At 40.1% G+C, this 24,990-nt stretch overlaps 1 protein-coding gene across 1 annotated transcript in view; it reads left to right on the plus strand.

The window, feature by feature from the left end:
- The window catches only part of PAFAH1B1 (platelet activating factor acetylhydrolase 1b regulatory subunit 1), a 64,433-nt gene that overhangs the window by 34,809 nt on the left and 4,634 nt on the right, over window positions 1-24,990 (plus strand). Inside the window, exons 3-10 of the mRNA XM_077836424.1 lie at window positions 412-496; window positions 10,784-10,858; window positions 11,978-12,184; window positions 14,974-15,142; window positions 19,316-19,418; window positions 20,226-20,454; window positions 22,763-22,864; window positions 23,503-23,659. Of these exons, the coding sequence (XP_077692550.1) occupies window positions 412-496; window positions 10,784-10,858; window positions 11,978-12,184; window positions 14,974-15,142; window positions 19,316-19,418; window positions 20,226-20,454; window positions 22,763-22,864; window positions 23,503-23,659 (1,127 nt within the window). The remainder of the gene's footprint in view (window positions 1-411; window positions 497-10,783; window positions 10,859-11,977; window positions 12,185-14,973; window positions 15,143-19,315; window positions 19,419-20,225; window positions 20,455-22,762; window positions 22,865-23,502; window positions 23,660-24,990) is intronic.

The raw sequence follows: 24,990 nt of genomic DNA on the forward strand, positions 1-24,990 counted from the left end.
TGTGGCTTTTATGTATTTAAGGCCTGCGTTTTCATCCTTACTTAAAGGGATAATGAGTATTAAAATAGTGAGCAAGACCAGCCTTTATCATAATAACTTGTCTGTTAAATACTGAATTTTTCAATCACAGCAAGTTTGCTAGAATTTAAAACTACATACTAAATGTGCATTTTTGTTTTACTAGTCATGTTTTGACATAACTTCGTATGCCATGTTTGCTTTTAAAGTTGGTTTGAAGGTTTTAGTCGTGTTAGCAGATGCTGTCTTAATACAATGAAGAACAAGGTTTACCTTATTGGTTACAATTTGAAAACCTGTACGCATGCGTTCTGTATTTTGTTTTTCAGTACTGTTCAGAACTGTGGCTAAGATAAGAATGTCTTACTGTTAAATCTTTTTTTCTTTGTCTAGAAATCGAGCAATAGCGGATTACCTTCGATCCAATGGCTACGAAGAGGCTTATTCAGTTTTTAAAAAGGAAGCTGAGCTAGATGTGGTGAGTTGAAACACAAGATTCTTCATAAAGCTCGTTTGTTCTGTAAAACGTTATATAAGTTCTGTGGAGTGCACTACTTCTGAACATCTGCTAAAACAGTCCTATTAGCTCTTACAATGTGGAAATTGATGCATCATATGCAAGCTTAATGCAGTAATCACTTTAAGACTCAGTAAATGTTCTCTCTATATTGTGATGGTCTCAACTCTGTAACGTGAAGTTTCTTGGGCAAAGTTCGTCCCCCCACTTTACTCCCCTATTCCTGACACTGGTGTATTGTTCTTTAGGCCTGTTGTCCACCTGCCTGTCACCCATCACTCCAGAGCAGCCTGCTTTTCTGTGGTATTGTAGGGATCCAGTTCCTAAAGGGCTCTGAGTTCCTCCAGGATGAAAGGTGCTATAGCAATATAAAATAAACTTTTTCTTGATATCAAAAAACTAAATGTTCAGGAGAATGCATTTCATTTTCTGAGACATATAATATTATTCCTTGAGTATTCTGATGATGGTGATCATCTGAACCTGGCTGTACTAGTTTAACTCTGCTGGAAAATTAATCCATTTCCTTGGTTACTCAATTCTTATACTGAACTTTCGCCAGATATAGGATGAATCAGAACCCCTCCTAAAATGCTTAAGGGTCCCAGCTGGAGAAAGGAGTACAAATTCTTCAGTTTTCCAGTTTAGTGTTATGGAAACAGACTTAGTTTCAACCTTAACAGTGGTAAGACTGATTCACTTTTGACACATCTAGCTTTGTCGCAACTAACCCTGTCCATATCAAGTTTGGCAGGAAGTTTTAAGCTGGAGGGGAAACCTTTTGGAATGCATGGAGTAAATAGGATGAGTTGTTTGTGTCATAAGGAGAAAATGAGGCGATTGTCATACTTCCAGAAATATCCTTTTGTATGCATTCTAAAAATGCTGTAATCTTTTGGCCTCTACTCTTCTGTACTGGGAAGGGGTTTATGGACCCCACAACTAAGGCAGAGACAGGAAGAGAGCTGGAGCAGTACTGGGCCAGGAAAGCTCTGCCCCTTAGGCACTGCTGAGCATGCTCCTGGGGAAAAGACCAGTATAAAGAGATCTCCAGCAGGTCAGGGGAGTGGGGGAGAGAAGGCATTTCCAGGAGGAGCATTCTTCAGTAGTAGTAGAAGCCCATACTGAGGAGGTCTATGTATGAGTCCCACCCCATGCCTCCCCATCCACAGCCATCACTCAGGAGGGAGGGAGAACCATATACAGTAGCACCGGATGGTCTCCTGTATCAGCCCCAGGCTGTGGGGGGTTTGAAACAAGGGATTCTAACCCAGTAGCAGCCACACCTCAAACGGAGGCATCACGTGTGGTAGGAAGTGGCCCAGGGGAAGGTGAGCAGGAGGTGGGCCTAATCCTGGCTATTCCACGCTTTTCCTACCCAGCCCAGATTTCCCTGTTCCTAACTCTGGGATGAACAGGACAATGGGTTACTGACAAGGAAGCTGACCCAGCTGGGACTCGCTCCAGGACACATTGGTTAGAAAGAGGGACTGGAGGCAGAAGACCACTAGGCCTGCTGACTGAACAGACAACCCTGCTACATGTACTTATATGCATATATTTAAACTTTTTAAAATTTCCTGGCTTTCTAATGTTTGTTTAACTGCTAGATGGTCCCATCTCTTACCCCCAAATTTAATTTTTTACTGGGAATTATACAGAAGCAGAGAGCTAAACGAGGCTTTTATAGTCTAGAGCATTTATCTAACCAACTCCTATTAAGTGACTTACGAATTCTGGGCCTCCTGTTTTGAAACCTTAGTCAGCACCACTTCCACAGGATTAATGTGCTAGTGCAACGTGTTCTGTGTAGTGGATATACGAATTGCTGAACTAAAGTGAAGAAATCAGGTGTCTGCTCCAGCTGTACGTACCTTCCAGATGTGGCTGAAACAGTTTTGGTGCCTCTCACACTCGATTGTTGATTTGTATTCCGTATAGTCATGGGAGGCAGGGGATAGAGGTATGTGTAATAAGTACTGGAGTGTGTTGACTGAAAGTGCTCATGTCACCTTTAATCCTGTTCAATACTAGCCTCTAAAATCTAGTCAGTTATTACAGATTGAGACTCTCTTGCGTGTCAGTAAAATTACTAATATTTGACACCTTGAACTTGATGGTAGCAAAGACTTATTTTTGATAAATGAGTCATTTAAAACTTAAGTGAAAGCATCTCTTGAACAGTTGAACATACACAATTTGTTTAAAAATAGCTTTTTTAATTTTTCCAAGAGTTGAACTATTTGGGTCAGAATGTACTTAATGTCTTTCCAAGAAATCATCTATCTACCTTTTTTGAAGGTCTATTTAAACTTTTATTAAAAGTACTATTTCTATAAAATGACAAATCTGCAATCATATTATTCTCATGTTATCCACATACCTTGCTTTTTTACTCCATAATCTAAGATTTCATAGAGGAATAAATTACGAAGGTCCTTTTGAAACTGGAATGGCTAATAACATTGATGCACGGTTTGCATCTGCAGACTCTGTCAATAACAATGGCCCTGCCCTTCTTTGTAAATGTTCTGTGAGCAGTAAAGCCTGTGCCATGTTTGTCACCATTTTCAATGTTCATCTTACTGAGAGCATCCAGAAAATGTTCCTATTATGTCCCGGGTTGGACTCATAAAGCTACTTCAGTACCTGAAACTGCTAGAAGTCATTTGGTGGTAATGTAGAAGGAAGAAAAGTTTTAGTAGTGTTTAACTTAGCTACTCAAAATCCTGCCAAACAATTTATTTTGACAGGATAGCCAGTTTAGTGCTTATTAGAAATAGTGGACCAAGCTTACTGTCACTGTAATGCCATTGGCTGGGATTCACAACACAGGTGTATTTAACCCTGTCTTTTCATTTTTGTTTCATTTGTATGGTACTTGTCTCCATAACAGCTGGTCAGTGGAACTTGAAAACTGGATTATATTCAAATTCAAAAACTTCTTTTGCATATGTGCAATGTCTTTTGACCAAACACTTGCCAATTTTCTCACTTCCAAACCATATGAAGAAATCCCTGATCTTTGTTTTACAACTAGGAGCTGCCTCTAAAATAGACAAGTATCCCTTGTTTTGGATTGAAAATTTGTAGTGAAATTAATGCTATGTACATATATGTAAGATTAATCAGGAGAAGTTTTGAGTTGACTATGAGCAGATTATGTTTGTAACTGTGCTTTCCACCTCTCTCTGAAAATATCCCTCTGGACTAGCAAACTGTGTAACTTAACATTTCTCTTAAATTTAGGATTGTTTATCCTATTTTCCAAAATATTCAGTTGAGGTTTTACTTGATTTCCCTAAACTGCACTCAGTGTTCTAAGTAACAAATCAGTAGAAACAACTAGTTGGGATATCATACGTTTTATAATTGAAAACCATAATAACATTCACTTATCAAACTTATCCATCAACCTAATTAAATTTGGTGTGGTCCCCCCCCCTCCCCAAAAGGTTAAAAGACCTAAATATGCTAGGCAGTCTGGTTATTTGATAGTCTTAAGGGAGGTACAAGAAAATCAAGTTAGTTCCTGTGTGCAATTTTAACTTTCTCACAGGAAAATGAGAATTAGATGGGACTACTTTAAAACAGCTAAAAAAGACTAACAATATCTGACACAGTAATGGGTTCAGTGAATGGTGAGGAGTTAAGCAGAGCCCTGTCTGGGGATCGATTCTGGTTCCAGTATTGATTAATTCTGCAAATAAATCCAGTTCTCAGAAACATTGCTGGAGTAATAGGCTGCTCCACCATGGAGTCTGACCCAGATAGCATATTTGTCTAGAAACTTTGTGTGACGGGTTGTCCCCCTCTGGGGTGCCACCTGATGTACTGGGGTACCACTGAGCCCACTGGTTCCACCAGTCTGGGTTCCCGTACACTGCCCTGCTGAGCTAGGCCCTCCAGCACACACATAGATAGGGCCACACCCAGGTGCAGAAAGACACACTGAGAACAGCTCCGTGTAGGAAGACTCAGGTCGGGAATTGCCCAGCACTGAAATGCACACCTCCTCTGGAGTGTAAACCCAAAATTGTCTTGCGCTGTACAGAAATCTGTACAGTGTAAGCTCATGAAATCTGCCCCCTCCCTCAATGTGGAGGAAGATATGCACAGTTTTTTGAGCCCCCCTCCACCCTGTTATGAATTCCACAAACTGGTTTCAGAATAAGCAAAAACAAGTTGATTTAACTACACAAGATGGATTTTAAGTGATTATAAGGGATAGCAAAAAGATCAAAGCAGGTTACCTTAGTAAATAAACAAAACCCTCAAACTGAGTTTAATACTCTAGGTAGGTAGGATATAAATTAGCAAATGCTCATCCTGAGTGATAAACAGGCTGGCAGCCTGGGACCATCACTTTCCACAGTCCAGTCCTTGCCCCTCAGGTGTTTCCTGGTGTGTTGTTGCAGGGAGAATGAGGTCCCCTCATGATGTCATTATTCCCCTTTTATATCTTCTCCCCACTTGCTGGAAAGCTCTTTTGCTGTAACCTGGGTCAAACAGTTCCCACTGTGTAGTGCTGTCTCTGAGAGGTTTCTATTGTACACAGTTCCTGGGGGTAATCCTTATGCTTGTGTGCATTTCCTCAATAAGCCATTAACTTTGTTTGGCCTTCACTGTTGTATCTGAAAGGCTGCTTGTGGGTGTTTTCAACCTCACACGTGTTTCAGTAACGCATACATAGCCAAACTTCATAACTTCACATATGATAATAGCACATACAATCCAACAAGATATTAATGTCTAGCAGATCAAGACTTTTAGAATACCACCTCACAAGGCATACTTTGTACAAAACATATGCTAATTACTTAACAGGGGTGAATATTGGGGTGTCAAGGTGTCACACTCTGAAGTAGTCGTCTTTCTCCCCCGCCTCTGTCCAGTCTGTATCCTTCCTCCAGCTCAGGTTGTCTCAAGACCCAGAGACAGAAGCTACATAACCTGTAATGTAGGCAGGATGCCCTTGTCTCCTTGCCTTTTTTGCCCCTCCTGAATCTGGGTTCTTTCTCTTGCTCTTCTCCTCACACACAGAGGGAGGATTAGGATTCAGTGTGTTTGCCTCCTTTCCTCGTATTCTTGGTGTTTAGTAGGGAAGATAGTTATCCCACTGTAGTGGTGGGATCAGTTGCTCATTGTTGGAGCTCCTTGACTGAGCCCTTGAGCCTTAAAAGGGGGGAAAGCGCTTGGGGGAAAAATCCTCAACCATCCAAGCTTTGTTGGTTATTGCTTCTAGAGCTTCAACCTTCTCTTCCCCTCCCATGCCCCAGACCTTGTACATATTCCCCACCTTCATCTTAAGCTCATTAAGTGAACAACCTCATGGAATCTGTCTCTGAAAACTTAGCAGGGAAAAAAAGGTTTCTTGGTACTCCTGGCTGCTATTGAGGCTTCAGAGAGCTAACAGGTCAGAGTTATCCAATTTGTGAGAAGAGGGAAAGGAATTATCTGATGGCATGGCCCTTCTGCACCCAGAAAACCAACAATTCCACACAGATTCCTTTAAACTTTGGTTACCCTTATTTTCTCTTAATCTAATAGCAAAGAATCCCAGGGTTTTAGAATAAGACTGGACCCAGGATATTAATTTGTAATGTCTTCATCTTGATATTGAATAAAATACAAGTTTTTGGAAATGTCAGGGCTCCAGAACTGCTCAACCCTAAAGGCATGTCCAGATGAAAAAAGCTCTTCAAGGACCATCATGATTTATGGGAGATGCTCTTAGGATTGATCCTGTGTATCACTCCGCTTAAGACCTTTGCCATCAAGGCAATGCCCTAGTATCTAAGACTTGTGATAATTTCAAAAAGAACTATAACCTAGTACCGAATGATGAAGTCAGGTTTGTCAAAATGTACTTCTCTGATGCACCTTCAGGAGCTAGAATGGAATATTTGCAGAGAATCCTCCAAGTCTAAACTGCGTTTTTGTTTTTTTTTTAAATCCATTGGCTTGATTCATCAAATGACTTCTGTTTCATGTAACTTTTTTGTCTCCTGACCACTATCTTTGCAAGTCACAGGATGCCTTGGCTTCTGGCATGGAAATCTTGATTTCTGAATCAAATAGTGTCTTACTGTAACTTCCTTTAACAGGAATAAGCTCCTGTGAGGAGACCAAGACTTTGGAGGGACAGTACCTCCCCTGTATACAGCAGACTTTACTCCTTCTTTCCTTCTTCCTGATGTAGAGACCAGCAAGGATATGGAACATATGGCTGATTCCAGGTTTCCATCTGTAGGTCCTACATCTCTAAGGGATCAAGTTAAAACTCATCCCGTGGCAAACTGAACAGATGAGATTTTGACCTGGTACCTAGTCTCCATTAGAGTTTTTTTTAAAGGGGGAAGGCTTGTTAGCTTTCATCAGTAACAATCGGAGTTTTCTGCCTTCAACTAGTTATTGTGTGTAATTAGACTCCTTATCCCCACATCTCCTGGAACGTTTTGTCCATTAAAGAAGACTTATCTGATAGCAACTGATCAGTTCATCAGTATCCGAGCAGTCCACAAAAATCTCCCAGATTCTGCAGCATATTTGCTGCTGCATTTTCCTAATACGTTAGGGGACATGTATTTAGATTTGAACTTTCACCACTTACAAACTACAAGATGGCAAGCATCAAGTCCATAATTGGAGCAGTGGAACCTAGAAACTTCTATGAATGTCTGCATAGTTAGAGTACATACCTCCACACTCCTGTTTTCTGTCAAGTTTCTCCCTAGTTTACTTTTGTTCCCTAGACATTTCCAGTTCCCATCCTTCCCCCTTCGGGCTCATATCTGCTCTCTTCCAAAGGTCTTGTATTAGTAGGTAGCCTGTCATAAGTTTTCCCTCTTCTGTTTGAACAGCTGGCTTGTCTGACCCCCATTTCTTGCATCTAGAAAAGCAATATAGGAATCTGCTGTACCTAATTAGAGATTCTTAATTAGTTACAGCAAGCTAACTTCAGCTCAGCAACAACTCCATCACTGACCGTTTGTTCAACACCCAGTTGTCTCTATCGATAAAACCATTTTTATGGCCTGTCAAGTCACTGTCTCAGAATACTCAAGTTGAGGTTAGCCCTTCAGCGCCTGCAGTTTGACTATACACAACTAATGCACTGGGCAAGAACGCACTCTAGACCTCAAACTCAAAAGCTATTGAAATTCCAAGGGTTTGAGTGTCGTCCTCAACCTTCATAAGATTGTTCCAGAGATGATAGGAGTCTCTAGTAGTCATCTTTTGGGGTTAACCTTTGCAAACTCCCCAAAGTCAAACCATCACCATAGATGTCAGGCTGTGTGATGGAGTGTGATACCTGTCTTCCTAGAGACATCCAAATGAAATAGAGCCTTAAGACGAGTTCATCAGCAAGTGAGACAAACCCTTCCCAATTAGGATGGACGGTCTGGCAATTGTGTATTTGTATTTCCAAAAGAAAGGAACAAGGAGTGTGTGTCTTGCCAAAAGCTGGATTTCTCATCCTGGGCAAAGCTTTCAGGGATCAAACTGTAGTGGCATCTGGAAGCATGATTTGAGACAGGAGGCCGTTATCCTTTCTGAGCGAATTGGGTAAGGCCAAGGATTTAGAAAACTCAACATCTGGGATACTGCAGGAAATGTGAGGGCTTTTCATGTAGGAGTAGCAGACCTAATGAAACTTCACATTTCAATTTTAGATTCTTTTCTCTGAGGAGAGAGCCTAGAACTGGAGAAGAGAAATGGGAAGAGGAAAGGTCCATTTCTGAGCCCAGTAGTGATCATCTGTGGGGTTTTGTTTTGATGTTTTTTATTTTTATTTTTTGAAAGAGTAAAGTAGAATCCCCCAAATGGACAGGACAAGAAGTAATCTGCTTAAATTGCAGCAAGGGAGTTTTAGGTTAGACAATAGAGAACTTACTGACTGTAAAGGTGGTTAAGAACTGGAACAAATTACTTAGAGATATTGTGGAATCTGCCATTGGAGGCTTTAAGAATAGGTGAGACAAACCATCTGTCAGAGATGGTCTAAACTCTAGATAATGCTTAGTCCTGCCTCAATACAGAGGACTGAACTGGATGACCTGTCAGTCCCTTCCTGACCTACATTTCTATGAGCACCTCCAGTCCTTGGGATGAATCTCAAGAAGGCCTCAGATGTAGCTGTGCTCTTACACTACTAATGACACGTTTCAGAGTAACAGCCGTGTTAGTCTGTATTCGCAAAAAGAAAAGGAGTACTTGTGGCACCTTAGAGACTAACCAATTTATTTGAGCATGAGCTTAAGCTTATATATGCTTAAGCTCATGCTCAAATAAATTGGTTAGTCTCTAAGGTGCCACAAGTACTCCTTTTCTTCTTACACTACTAAGATCTTTAGAAACCTTTACATCAGTGTTACCAGTGTATTCCTGTTTTGAGAGAAGGAACACTTAAGTGCCACTGTGCACACTACAAAGACTTTTTTTAAAGGGCCTTGAAATACCTTTTTAGACCAAGTGAAATAGAGAGGATTTAAATCTTTTTCTGTTTTAGCCATATAGTTTGAGAGATCATTGAAATGCCTAAAATTATTCCCATCACTATTTGGGTCGAACCCCATGATTGGTATGATGTGAAGGCCTTTCAACAAGGATGGGGTTGTATTCATCAGCTAAAAATAAGAAGAAACCACCATAGCCTATATATGCAAGCCTGTCTTTTGGCAGCTTGTTGTAAAATTTTAAGCAGTGCAGCAGATGTCTCAAGTTAGCTGATTATGCGTGCAGACATAGTGGTAGCATATTTCCTTGGCTGTTGTACATACAGGTCAATCAGCTTTTGATTGATTAAAAGGTTAGGTAACAAAAAAACCTAATTATCACCAGGTCACACTTACTCTCCCGTCCACACAGTCAACACATCCCTTCCTATCTTTCCTTTTCTAGTTGATGGGGGTTGGTGGGAAAGATAATTAGACAAGCCATAACTAGGGTTTTCTTAGCTATTCATTGTATACTCTACTCCTGAGGGAATTCTGCGCCTAAAAATTCTGTGCCAAAAAAATTAAAATTCTGAATATTTTGTCAATAGATAAATGCGGCGGCTCTAGCGTGGCAGTGGGTGATCTTGATGCAGTGGGGAGCACTGGCCACTGGCTTCATGGAGGTGCGAGATCCTGCAGTGCTCCCACCGTTCCCCGCCACAGACTTGGCTTAGAGCCCGCACACAGCGCAAGGGCCGGGCCTGCCCCAGAAACACCCTGGGGCCCTTTGCCTCCTCGCTAGGCGTACCAAGATAGTAAGCGAGATGGACGGAGTGCCTCATGTATGCTCAACCATTGGCCCGATCCAAGGTGTGGGGCAAGCAGGCTCAGGCTGGCAGGATCCAAGTGTGAAGTGGTTTAGTGGTGGTGGGGATTCTGGTATGGGATGAGAGGCTTGTGTTGGGTGGTCTGGGTGCGGGTGGCTCGGTGAGGGGTCCAGGTGTGGGGAGAACTGGACTCATGGGGGTTGGGTGGACGGGGGAGCAAATACACTTATAGTGACCTTTCCACCTCTAGCTGTGGAGCAATGGGGCAGGGAGTGTGGTGTAAATATTTGTGCAACTGGGGGGGCGGTTTCTGGGCGTGGGTCTGATCAGGCTTTGCTGCTCCCTTGCAGGGGAATAGGAAGTCTTGTCTTCCCCCAGCCCTGCTGGGACTAGCAGGGTTCAATGTAGGGTAAGAGCCAGGCTCCCCCCTCACCCCACAGTGATTTTCCTCTCCGCCAGCTGCTCCATGCACCCAAAACGATGCGTGACTGTTCTTGCAGCTTCCTTTTGCTTCCCTATCATCTGCAGGGAAGCAAAAAATCTGCAGGAGACATGAATTCTGTGCACACACCATGGTACAGAATTCCCCCAGTAGTAATACTCATTTGAGAGGCTCTCATGAGTTCTAGAAAAGGGGGGTTGGGGGGCTTAATAGCCAGAATACAATAATGTGGATGATCTGAGCCTTTGGTTTTGTGGATTTGATTCACAGAAAATCTTTGGCTAAACATCACTATTACTTTGTAACCAAAGTAGATCGCCAAAGTATTTATGGTATTAGTCTTCAAAATAAATAAATAAAAATCAAGATGTCCATCTGGTGACTGAAGTAAGCTGTTTTAAAAATCAACTGATTCCTCTTCTTTCCTCCCACAAATTTACTTAATTTGAATGTTTAAACGTTCTTGAAAACATTATGGCATGCTTTGGCTTGTCTCTTAACAACTGCATTATAACAACTTCTTGAATTACTCTTTCAGAATGAAGAGCTAGATAAGAAGTATGCTGGACTTTTGGAGAAAAAATGGACATCTGTTATAAGATTACAAAAGAAGGTAAATAGGGAGGGGACTTGAATTTTTCATATTGTACAATGAGTAATCAGTTTTTAAAGCAAATTAACAGTATTCGGTGGACTGAAATTGAAGAGGAACGATCATATGCATTCAAAGGAAGTGTGGGCTTATTAAATGTTCTCCTAAAAGTATTTTTGGAGGGCAGAGCAGGGAAGGTAACAGTATCCAACATGCAGAATATTTAGCCTTGAAATGTGTGTTCTACTATCCACTTCATCTCCAGCAAAAATATTCACGCTTTTCCTCTAGTGGTTTCTCGGATATCTGACTCTTTGCTTCATCTCATGGATTTCTGATGCACTTTGTGAAGATGGTGGGAAGGAAAGAGCGCCCCAAGGCTTTTTGGAAATGCAAAGGCTGAGTAGTTGTCCCCAAAAAGCTTCCTTAGCAGGGAAGAAGGCAAAAGCTCTGCTGCTAGTCCTCTTTGGCTCTTCCTTTGCAGTGAAGCCTTTAGTTCTGATACATTAGAGTAAGTAGTTTTAGTGCAAACACAATACAAAACTGTACGTGCTTAATAGAGCCTTCATAGGTATATATTGTATTAATGCATCAAAAATCATAACATGTTAACAGCACAGGCTACCAAATGTAGTAGTTAACATTGTAGGATTTTACTGAGCTTTTAATATTTTTTGCCCTTGGGTATCCTGTATGCATGCTTGATAAGCGGTCCTTGGGCTGTGTCTGAGCATTTTTAGTAGTAAAATTACCTTTGACAATCGTTTGCCAAAAGACTGTTCACAAAATGCAACTTGAAAAGCTACTTTCGATCAGTTTGAAGTAGTTACCTTCCCAGTATAGTAGAGCTAAATGACTTTGCATGTTAGTCCCCTTCCCACATAAAAACTATGAGGAAAATTTTTGGGTTCAAATCAAGTATTACTCAGACCCATTGTATTTTAGGAGTGTCTACTAGTAGATGGTCAGAGCTACTGGAGGTCAGTAACTTGCTCTCCATCTAAGAGAGAAACAAAATACTATAGATCCAAAGCCATTCAGAAAGTTTAGCTTTCTTAACGACCAGTGCAGATTAGCTAGATCTTGCTGTAGAAGATTGTAGAAACAATTGCTCTTTTTTTTAAACCCCATAAATCTCAGGTGATGGAACTAGAATCTAAGCTAAATGAAGCAAAAGAAGAATTCACATCAGGTGGACCTCTTGGTCAGAAACGAGACCCTAAAGAATGGATCCCTCGTCCTCCAGAGAAGTATGCGTTGAGTGGACATAGGAGTCCTGTCACAAGAGTAATTTTCCACCCAGTTTTCAGTGTTATGGTCTCTGCTTCAGAGGATGCTACAATAAAGGTAAATGCTTGCTATAGACAGTTATATGATGGGCTGAGCAAATCAGTTTGAGATAATGAGGAATATAGGCCACCTACACACATGCAATCCTGAGCCAAGTTTTACATACTTTCATAGTCCTTATAACTTTGATCGTAGTCTGTGGTAGTATTCAGCAGATTTTAGTCTGATGCCTTCAAGTTGTCTTTGGGGGTTTCTCTTGGGTCAGAATAATATTTGAAAGCTGTTGAGATGCAAGTATGCATTTAGGGACTGGGCAGAAGATTAAGGGATAAACACTCTTGTGGAAGGAGAATAGCCAAAGATTAAGGCAGATGATGTGGAATATAGAAGTGTTTGGTTGGGTTAAGAGTAAAGAGATGTTTAAGAAAGATAGAGAAAAGACTCTCTCAGAAGATTCATCGAAGAACGACGACTTTGCAGGCTAAAATTTTAAATAAACACCGAACTTTAATGTTCCTTCCTCCCCCACTACTTTTTAATGTAAAGGATTGATTTCTTCTTCTTCTTATGTAATACCCAGCCACCAGTTGATGCTGGTTTTCAACATATATTCACCTAAAAACATTTGTGGGAAATGGAAGATAGTGTGTATAGAAACACTTTTAGTCTTCCAGAACTTCTAATATGATTTTTATTAAGATCTTTCTAGCCCCTGTTGCAGATGTTAATGCACCCATACTGCTCTTTTATGGTAGGCATGTGCTTTGCCCATTTAGTGTCCTAATTATAAAGAAATATTTGTGTAACTGATTTATTCATGGAATGAAAATGAGTACTTCTACTTGGCTACAATCCTTGAGAACCTTCTCCTTGAGCATTTGCTTGGGGATTAATTTAATATATGCTTGCATGAAAACTACCAGGGAGCTGATGCTGCTTTGGAAATGGTTGAAAGTGTCAAACTGACCTAAAGAGTTTGGGTAACAAATATTGTAAGGAAATATTGAGCAACCTGTCGTGATGGAGGATACAACAAAGATTAAATTGAAATAATTTTGCATCAAGTTTTAACCAGTTATAATGTCATTCTTTGAGTTACTGGACACTAAGTAGAATCTGCACGTGCATATGCCCCAGCATAGGAGTTTAGAACATTTTCACCAGCAGTGTCCGCAGGGGTTGTATATGCACTCTGCATGCCCTCATGACACTCCTCCCCCCGGGCATAAAGTGCACAACGACTCCCAACTGCCACTCAGTTCCTTTGAACCACCTTAGGCAGAGAGTCTGAACGGCATAGTGTCCCTCATAGTGTAGGAATTACCTAGTCTGGTAGGTAGATAGTTGTAGGTATACTTGTTACTGTTTCATTTAGCTTATTACCAGTATATCAGTGAGCCACCCTCCCCCCCCCCCCCCAAAAAAAAAAAAAAAAAGAGAAGAAAAGAGAGAGCAAGGTCCTGTCTTCTAGCAGAGCCTACATTTCCAGGCTCCAAGGCATGCCATTCCTGCAGGGGGAGGGAATTATTCTCTAACAAGGTCAGCTAAAACTGTGTAGTGGCATTCTTAAAGGCCATTGTTAAATGTTACTGGAAACTTTTTTTTCATAAGCTCTGTGTATCCTTCACTCTCTTCCATTAGAAGAAATTTATCTGGTGAGTGCTGTTCTTTAATTCAAACTATATAGTACCATCTGTCATTTTTCTAAACTGGCATTCACTTGTTAACACCAAGTAATGCTGAAGTGATGAAGAGCTAGACAGATTACAAACCGTATATTTTGTAGGTCCAGCATAAACCATGACTACTCTTAATTATGCTTTGCAGCCTCAGAAACCAGGTCACATCAGAAATTAAGCCTTATAATAGCTGTGACTAGAATCACCTCTCATTTTATTTGTGGTATTAAATAAGGCTAATGATTTTAGAATCACAGATGTTTTCATGCTTCTAAATGTTAACTTAAGTGAAATTCTTAATTTAGTTAATCCTCAATTGGATTGTGATGAGGCCAATGGCATTAAAGAAATTAACATCTGTAGCAGCTTTTCTTTCTGAGTGAAGTAGGTTTATGTTCATCGTGGTTTGTTTAATAGAGTATTGACAAGTAATAGTGTGAATACTTCATTTTCACCTCTTAATTAGATAAGTATTTACTGCAAATGTGTTTCATATTTCTCTTGACTAGTGTCCTGGCTGACACAAGATTCTATTTACTTAATATTAAATTTTGGAGTGACCTCAGATCTTTTTCCCTAACCTGACCGAAATGCTGCATATTGCAGAGTTCGTATACTGCTCTCCAGTCGGGAGTGTTGATCATGTGGCTCTTTAGCATCACCTAATTAATAACGGCACAATAATGCTTAGAAAGGGGTAGGGTGTAAGGGAAGAACACTGACAAGGGTTTGTGGAAGTGGGTGGGAAAGAGAAAAGGACTCTGCATATATCTATATGGACTCTTCTACCTAATTGGAATTTTATTCACTCGCATGACCTTCCTTCCTTTCTTCCTTCTTGTAATTTGTATCAAGACTTTTCAGGGACGCAGCAAACTCTTTTCCTAGTCACATTGTAGAGGAGACCATTTACGTTAATTTATTTCGAAATCTGGGAAGTGCACCTATTCTTTAAATATAATTAACTTAAATGTAATTAAACCATATAAATATAGCACAGCCTTATTTTCCTCCACTGCTTGGCTTTTCTAGGACAGTCTTCCTTTGTCTCCTGCTCACGTTAATTATTGAACAAGGTGCCAGACTGGCCTGTGGGGTGCAAATGTAAAGCTGGAGAACATGAAGAGTGATAAGCTGGTGTTAACGAATTTTCTGTTCACTTGTCAGGTATGGGATTATGAGACAGGCGATTTTGAACGAACCCTTAAGGGACATACAGACTCTGTGCAGGATATTTCTTTTGACCACAGTGGCAAACTCTTGGCCTCCTGTTCTGCTGATATGACCATTAAGCTATGGGATTTCCAGGGCTTTGATTGCATCAGAACCATGCATGGTAAGGAGACTGACTTAGTGATCTATAAAATGAAGAGAAATCAAAGTTTTTTTTATTTTTTTGATCCAGAAAACTGCTGATGTGAGAACAGATATGTAATTGGAATACCAAAAAGTGTTATCTTTAACCTTTGGAGTGCTTTGTTCATAACTGTATTCTGTCCCATCATTATTGAAAATGCATCTCTAATCTGCTGTGTATGAGATGGTACTGGAAATAAAATATCTGTAGTGGTGGCTTCAGTGAAACAGCAGATGGATGGCTTTAGTACTTGCTATGTCCAGAGCTCAATAGAAAATGGGACCATCCCACAAGAGAATGGGGTATAAAACATAGCTTGGTACATGTGGGAAGAATAAAAGTGGTTTTTGCTATTTTGCTTGGTATACTGAATCTACCTTTTATGGGAGTCTCTTGTTCCACATTTTCTTGTTTTGAATTAACATGCTTCCTGCTCTTTGATCTATAAATTGTGTATGTAAATTGTGGGTTCCTTGTACGGTGATGGATGAACACTTTCCCAATCTGTCAGAATTTCAGGAGCCATAGCATGGCTCAGAAGGGGCCATCATGATCCTCCTGCACTCTGCAGGCCACAGAACCTCACCCACCCACTCCTGTAATAGACCCCTACGCTAAGTTATTGAAGTCCTCAAATCATGATTTAAAGACTTCAAGTTACGGAGAATTCACTCTTGACATAGTTTAAACCTCCAAGTGATCTGTGCCCCATGGTGCAGAGGAAAGTGAAAAGCCTCCAGGCTCACCCAATTCAAGGTTACAGAGACACATGGTGGAGGTGATAGGTTGTGGGTGTGGGGTGGAGAATATGAAGGCCACCCCTGCAGTCTTCAGAAAGTTCTGAACAAAAGTATTCATATGCTGCTGCATCATCTCAAGATAATTCTGTTTTGTGATGTTGTTGTTATATTAAAAATGAATGATCAGCAGGAATAGATAATCTTTTTTTAAAGAAACACAGTTTGTATTGAAAAGTCTACGAAGAACAAGAGAAGAGAAACAATCAACTGCCTATCTGATGTTTTTTAAAAATGGCTCCAGAGGTGATCCTGGCAATTACAGGCCTGTAAGCCTGACTTCAGTACAGAGCAAACTGGTTGAAACTATAGTAAAGAACAAAATTGTCAGATACTCAAACGAACATAATTGGGGGGAAGAGGCAACATGGTTTTTGTAAAGAGGAGAAATTCCTCATTAATCTACTAGAATTCTTTGAGGGGGTCAACAAGCAAGTGGACAAGGGGGATCCAGTGTATATAACGTATTTAGGTTTTCAGAAAGCCTTTGACAAGGTCCGTCACCAAAGCCTCTTAAGTAAAGTAAACAGTCATGGGATAAGAGGGAAGTCCTCTTATGGATTGGTAACTGGTTAAAAGATAGGGAATAAATGATCAGATTTCAGACTAGAGAGGTAAATAGTGGTGTCCCCCAGAGGTCTGTACTGGGCCCAGTCCTATTTAACATATTCATAAATGATTTGGAAATAGGGGTAAACGGTGAGGTGGCAAAATTTGCAGATACAGATGTACTCAAGATAGTTAAGTCCCAGGCGATTGCGAAGAGCTTACAAAAGGATCTCTCAAATCTGGGTGACTGGGCAACAAAACGGTAGATGAAATTCAATGTTGATAAATGCAAAGTAATGCACATTGGAAAACATTATCCTAACTATACATATAAAATGATGGGGTCTAAATTAGCTGTTACCACTCAAAGAGTTCTTGGAGTCATTGTGGATAGTTCTCTGAAAACACTCACTGACTGTGTAGCAGCAGTCAAAGTGAATAGAATGTTTGGCATTATTAAGAAAGGGATAGATAATGAGACAGAAAATATCGTATTGCCGCTATATAAATCCATGGTAGGCCCGCATCTCGAATACTGCTCGCAGATGTGGTCACCCCATCTCAAAAAAGATATATTGGAATTGGAAAAGGTTCAGAAAAAGGCAACAAAAATGATTAGGGGTAAGGAATGGCTGCCATGTGAGGAGAGAGAAATAAGACTGGGACTTTTCAGCTTGGAAAAAAGATGTTTGAGGGGGCATACGATAGAGGTCTATAAAATCATGACTGGTGTGGAGAAAGTAAATAAGGAAGTGTCATTTACTCCTCATAACACAAGAACTAGGGGTCACCAAATGAAATTAATAGGCAGCAAGTTTAAAACAGAAGTATTTTTTCACACAATGCACAGTCAACCTGTGGAAAGCCTTGCCAGAGGTGTTGTGAAGGCCAAGACTATAACAGGATTCAAAAAAGAACCAGATAAGTTCATTGAGGATAGATTCATCATTTGGCTATTAGGCAGGGGTTTGCCAGAAGCTGGGAATGGGTGACAAGGAATGGATCACTTGACGATCTCCTGTTCTGTTCATTCCCTCTGGGTCACCTGGCATTGGCCACTGTCTGAAGACAGGATACTGGGCTAGATGGACCTTTGGTCTGACCCAGTGTGGCTGTTCTCGTGTCCAGAGTCTTCAGTGAAGCATCTGCTCCTCTTTAAGCACCTCTGAATCATTCAGCAGTAGGTGAATGGGGGCTATATTCACCTTAAGTGGGCCACAGAAAGTACATGTAATCTGTGGTGTTTCCTCTATTTTTTTCCCCTTGCTATGCTAATGATTCTTGATTACTGCAGTATTTCAGAACCAGTGTACATATGTCCAGCATGCAGAATATTTGTTTTTTGTAAACCATGTTCTTTCAGTTAACATGGGTATGGGCGATATGGCTTCACTACATACGTCATAATTTCATTGTTTAAACTTTTCCTTTTTCTTTTTCCAAATGACCATTGAAATGGATATCACTTTGGTGGAGCAGTATGAAGTACAAAAAATCTACCAAAAGCTAGCATTCCTCTGACTCTTGATGTGCATGATTAATATCCACTAAAATGGTTAATTTTTTTAGTGGGAGTTTAAAAAGTAAATCTTGCAGAATTTAAACTTGTTTCAGTGAGTTCCTGTTTTATTCATAGATATCTGGTAGGCAAGACATTATGCATTTGCCACTAAAACCTCCTTGTTAGTAACCTAATTTTTGGGGAATACTAGAATTTCATATTTACACAGGAGATTGCTTAAATTAACTCTTAAACTGCTGCCCTGATATTCAAATCACTGTACCCAAAGCTTTAGAAATATTAACTTCTGCCGCAACATCTTAACTGAAAGCAGTATTTTTTTAAGTTATTTTGCATTTATCTTAAATGTTTAAGTACCTCTACATGAATGAACAAATATCAATTGTTGATATGGTCAAAGTTTTTGTTTGTTTGTTTAATTGGACATGTCAAAACAATACACATTTTTTCTGGATGAGATTTGTGTTAAAATTATTTCAGCAAAATTTACTAATACTTCCCATTCATTAACACTTTTATTCAGATGTTTGAAATATTATCTCTTGTTACATGGAAAACGTTGCCTTCCCAAAACCCATTCAGTAATCCTCAACACCCTTGGATGGACGGTAGTATCCTCTCTTCTAGATGGGAGAAATGAAGCCAAGTGGTGAAACTAAATATCCAAGGTCACCGTGAATCTGGAAGAGCCTGGACTAGAACTGACTTTTTTCTGACTCAATCCTGATCCCATTCCTTAAGTTACTAGATAATAAGGGGAGAGACCATCAGTTATGTCGGTCTCAATAATGCAGTTGTACTATAACTTATGCCTAAAATGAGGCACTCTTGAAATGTTTAATCTTTAAAATTGTGTTAAGCCCCTGAATGAGGATTGTCATTCAGGTCTTGTGCTTGCCACTTGGTGAAAACTTGAGTTATTTTCCTTCAGAGTTTTCTTTCCAAGAAACATGGTGTTGCTGTATCATATTTGCAGAATTTATTGTAAACAGTGGTTACCCTGTAACGCGCACCATGTATGTAAAAGTAATTACAAAAGGGAGTGTGGCTAATATTTTAATGCCCGAACACTGCCATGCAGAAACACTTGACATGCTAGGGCAGGTGCATTGAAATATTCCTTGGCTCATTAAATACCCCCATAAGCTTCTGTATTAATATTCTCCCATAAAAGTTGTAGTACATCGTAGTTTAATTTTTCAAGAGAATTGAATATTGGATTGCTTATGCATTGTAATACTATGTGTCAGAGCACTACTTAATACAAGCTTGATTTGTTTTTAGGTCATGATCATAATGTTTCTTCAGTAGCTATCATGCCCAACGGAGATCACATAGTCTCTGCCTCAAGGGATAAAACTATCAAAATGTGGGAAGTTCAAACAGGGTAAGTATAGTTCTGTTTAAAAAGCAGCCATACCAAAAGGAAACACTGTGTACCCTTTGTAAGAAGTGTACTATATATAGCTTGAATGTCATCACAACATACCCTTTGGATTGTGTCCCTTGAGACTGGTTGCTAAAGTGACTGGGCCCCAAAGATCCAGTAACCACATTGATTTTTCCCCTCTTGCTCCTTGTGAGCTTGTAGTCTACTATAGGAATATAATCAATAGATTACTATATAGTTTTGAGCCACAACAACTATACCTTTATAGCTACCTGAGAGGTGTGCCATTCTTGGTGTGGACAAAAGCCTCTTCCCATCTTTGTACTGTCAGCGTCTACATTCCTCCGTATGTAACATCATCCCACAAATCTTCGCTTCTCTCTCCCTCATTCCCAACCATATGCTCTGAACACACAGTGAAGTATTTCTGTATTCTCTCCAGATCTCCCCGGATGTCTTTTAAAAAAGCCTAGTATTTTACCCGGATTAATTTTCTCAGCACTAGTTTTTCTCTAGGCCTGTTGTTTTGCTACTTTCATATTTCCTTCCTTCCTTGTCTGCTTATTTTAGCTGCCTTTTCTTTCTAATCTAGTGACCTTTCTGTCCGTGAATTTTAACTCTTCTAGAGCCTTTTCCATCTTGCTTAGCCAGCATATTGATACTTCAGTTCATCAGTAGCCCACCTTATAGTCATAGCCGCTTCAACAACAGCCCCCGTGTCCCTAAACCACAAAACTGCATACACCAGATGTTTTTATAGCAACATACTTAGACTGATTCATAACTTGCTTTTATGTTTGATAGTTATTGTGTGAAGACTTTCACGGGGCACAGAGAATGGGTGCGCATGGTGCGACCAAATCAGGATGGCACCCTGATTGCCAGCTGTTCTAATGACCAGACAGTGCGTGTTTGGGTGGTAGCAACAAAGGAATGCAAAGCTGAGCTCCGAGAACATGAGCATGTGGTAGAATGCATTTCTTGGGCTCCTGAGAGCTCATACTCCACCATATCGGAAGCTACAGGATCTGAGGTAAGCTTAAATACAGTACAAAAGCTCTTTCCTTCCTGTTCAATGCAAATACAGTACAAAGACAACTGTAAAGGTTTTGGAGTATTAAAAGTAAATGCCTAATCTGTTAAACATTTTTTATAATTGGGTGCAAGGGATATATGACAACACATTTGGGGTATTGTTCCTATCAGTGTCACTTCCTGAGTTCCCAGGTCCTAGTGCCCTTGCCATTGACTTTTTTGTGTAAATTCAGGAGCTACCTGTGAACTTACTATCAGGAGGTCGGGGGGTGTGTGGGTGTGGGGGTGTGTGTGACAAGTTTCTTCTGCTTTTGGGGAGAAGGGGGAGATGCTCTGATTTTTAAGAAGCCCCATTTCCCAACCTGCAAGGAACATGAAAAGAGAGAGTACATTTTTGTTAGGGCAGTTCCTTTAATCACCTAAAGGGCATTTGAGAAGTGGTAGGGAAAACTAATCTGGAATGAAGAGACCGGCTGCCTATTGAAGGATTTGTGGGGACTTCATGTGAGTTGAGCTTTGATTTGAATGTCCTAGTACACGAGATTAAACATAAGAATGGCCGCATTGGGTCAGACCAAAGGTCGATCCAGCCCAGTATCCTGTCTACTGACAGTGGCCAATGCCAGATGCCCCAGAGGGAGTGACCCTAACAGGTAATGATCTAGTGATCTCTCTCTTTCCTGCCATCCATCTCCACCCTCTGACAAACAGAGGCTAGGGACACCATTCCTTACCCATCCTGGCTAATAGCCATCAATGGACTTAACCTCCATGATTTTATCCAGTTCTCTTTTAAACCCTGTTATAGTCCTAGCCTTCACAACCTCCTCAGGCAAGGAGTTCCACAGGTTGACTGTGCGCTGAGTGAAGAAGAACTTCCTTTTATTTGTTTTAAACCTGATACCCATTAACTTCATTTCGTGGCCCCTAGTTCTTATATTATGGGAACAAGTAAATAACTTTTCCTTATTCACTTTCTCCACACCACTCATGATTTTATTTACCTCTATCACATCCCCCCTTAGTCTCCTCCTTTCCAAGATGAAAAGTCCTAGCCTCTTTAATCTCCCCTCATATGGGACCCATTCCAAACACCTAATCATTTTGGTTGCCCTTTTCTGAGCCTTTTTCTAATCCCAGTATCCTTTTTTTGAGATGAGGGGACCACATCTGTATGCAGTATTCAAGATGTGGGCATACCATGGATTATATAAGGGCAATAAGATATTCTCCATCTTATTCTCTATCCCTTTTTAATGATTCCTCACATCCCATTTGCTTTTTTTCTTCACTCTTCTTTCCCTCCTCTCTCCTCCCTCCCCCTCCCCCCATGCCCAAAGTAAGAAAGGTTTGTTCAGAATTTGTACAAATCCCTTTTAAGGGTGACATAAAATGTGACTGTTCTGCTGTGTGGACAGTTCTGCAGCTGTTGGAAGTTCCTTTTTATTTAGGTGAAATAAAAGAAGCAGTAGACCAATGTCAACTATATAGTAACTTGTGAGAATGACAGGTTTGGACAAATGTCAGTCAAGATGATTTTATTCACTTTTTTTAAAAACACGTAATGTACTAACAATTTTTGAGGTAATTTCCAAATGTTAACTACCATGGCAAGAGGAAATTAGTTACCTAAAGTAGTACTCACTCCTGCCCTCTTCTGGATTCATTAACTACATACAGTCTGACAGTCTACTTTGAAAAAGAAGCAAGCAGATGTATTAGGACTGCAGTGTATTTCAGCTGTGCAGCTAACAACCGAATATTGCATTGATATTTGGGATTGGGGCTAATGGAAATTCACACAGAGTAAGGGTTTCCAAATAGTATTACTCTCTCAATTAATTGATTTATATGAAGATTCAGAATACAGAACAGGTATGTCTTGTTAGTCTAATTATTGGACTGCTACTGGAACTTGATCCGAGGAAGCCACAGGCTATATCCATCAGCATGTTAAATGAGAAGACTGTCTTACTAAGTTAAGAAGAAGGGGGCACCATTATTAAGTCTTCTAAATGAAAACTTGGTTTGGGTCGCTGGGGGAGGAATGGGGGACGACTTTCAGTTATATTTCTTGCTGCAGCTTTCATATAATAGTTCAATGCTTGTGCTTTTCTTAATAAAATCCTGATGAACTTTTATTTTAGTTTGGTAGAATGTGCTTAGTAGCCTTAACCTTGTCAGACAAGAATCCAGTTTCCACTTAATTAGAAATATCACTCAAATTAGGGGTGTCATTTGAGAGGTCTCTACATATTTTTCTTTTATGGAAAAATACCATAATCTAAGTCTGCTTGTTTCCATAGACTAAGAAGAGTGGTAAGCCTGGGCCTTTCCTACTGTCTGGATCCAGAGACAAGACCATTAAGATGTGGGATATTAGCACTGGCATGTGCCTTATGACACTTGTAAGGTTTTTTCTGTACTGCAGACATATTGCTTTAGTCAGTAACCGAATGAATGATCTTAAATGTGAATCTGAAACTTATAGGCCACCTCTCTTCCTTTAGAAAGCTTCTGCAATGCTAGATACAACAAAATAAAGCACATTAATGCAAAATATACAATATAATAGCATCAGTATTTGGTTTTTGTTAGGATCATTAAGAAATAAAATACAATGCTCTTCTTGGTGAAAGAAGCATAGGTTCTGGAGTACTATTGTGTGGTTGGGTATCTTGATTCACCTTCTGAAACTAAGCTTAGTTTTATCTAAATTTTGCCCTACATAAATGTGTCTTGTGAGACCCAGCAAATTCAAAAGTGAAATCAAGTGTGTTGTGGTGTTTGGGCTGCGGTTGCAACACTTATCAAGGCTGGGATGAAAATTTGGTGTAAATATGCAACACTGAAGACACACGGGCTGTTGTTTTGTAGGACAGACAAGGAAAGTTGGATGGGTTTTAAGAAAATAGACTAGCATCCTGTGATGAAGGAATAGCTTTATTCCATATTGACATCTTCTTGCTAATGAGACACAGTTGAAATGCTTTTAAGCAGGTCTAGAGAGAATGTAAGAACTTTCTTATGTCTGCTTGTTCATAAGGTGGGCCATGATAACTGGGTACGTGGCGTTCTGTTCCATTCTGGAGGAAAATTTATTTTGAGCTGTGCTGATGACAAGACTCTCCGTGTCTGGGACTACAAGAACAAACGATGTATGAAAACCCTTAATGCGCACGAACACTTTGTTACCTCTTTGGGTATGTATTGTTCTACAATGCTTACTGCAGAACACCAAACCAAAACTACCAACTTTCTGCACTTTCACTCCTTGCATTCTAGGCCAGAAATATCCACCCCAAAGACTTAAATACAGTACTGAGAGAAATAACAGTAATAGTCTGCTTAAATGTAAGGCCTTTTGGCACCCATCTGAACTGCTTCTGTACTTGCAGTTCATGCACTGTTCACTAAGCAGTGCTGCCATCAGTAATGCACAAAATCTGTTCCAAAAGACTGTTTAATTTTAAGGTACATCAGCAATACAGTATTACAGGGAGAAAATCTGGTAGAAAATACTTTTGCTATTCAAGATTTTTGTAAGGTTAGTCAACCACTTATATTTAAAACAAACCCTAATGTATGCTCAGTGGTTCACATTCCTCTTAGGCTGGTGGTTGACTGAAAGTTACTATTTGATGGCCATTAGCTTATGTATTATCAAACCAGTTTTTAGTGGATAATGATTCCATCAAAAACCTCCACATGCATTGATTGAGTTTCAGCACACAAGCCAGAGACATGTACATATTCTAGCCTCCAAGCCACTTAGATTCCCTTCGAATAGGGTTGAAGCAGGTTTGGTGAAGTGCTGTGGATAAAAAGCTTTAACTTGCAATGTTGTTGGTCTGAAACATTTTACCAGTATGTGTGGAAGGGGATTGTGTGTACAGTGTATTAAAAATAGCTGTCCCTTTAAATACTTTACTTTGTGTGCGTGTGCGCTCTTGTTTTGTGCTAATTGGCTTTATTAGCTTTTCAATCTTCTTCCCCCCCCCCCCCCCCCCCCCCAAAGTTTAAAATACTACCCAGACACGAAAAACGCTGGATTTATCATAGAATCTCTTATCTCTAGCTGTGGTGGTTTTTCTGTAGTCTTTAGAATTTTTTAGGTTCTTTTAAACCCTCTGTGTCAAGATAGTGATAGGCCTGAAACTTAGGCCACTAAGTATTTGTGTGTTTATCACAATTAGCACTTGAGTCAGGCTTTCTGCATGCCCAGGGGTTTCACTGCTAAAAGGAGTAAAGTCAATAGGGAAGTAAAGAAAAGATGAGGGTTAGATAACATCAAGTTGTTAATGTTATATACATTTGAAATCTTATAGCACCCGCTTTTTAAGGATTATTAATGTTTCTTAATTTTTCGGTGATGAAGTCTTCACTTAGCCCTCCCAATACATATTGTCCACCAATTGACCTGATCAGAAGTTGATTACAGGATTTATAATGCCTCTCAGATTCCCCTGAAAAGCAGTCCCCTTTTAAAGCCTGTGAAATACACACGCATCCATTCCTGATCAGTACTAAATCT

The sequence above is a fragment of the Eretmochelys imbricata genome, chromosome 17 (genome assembly GCF_965152235.1).
Source record: "Eretmochelys imbricata isolate rEreImb1 chromosome 17, rEreImb1.hap1, whole genome shotgun sequence".
NCBI lineage: Eukaryota > Metazoa > Chordata > Testudines > Cheloniidae > Eretmochelys > Eretmochelys imbricata.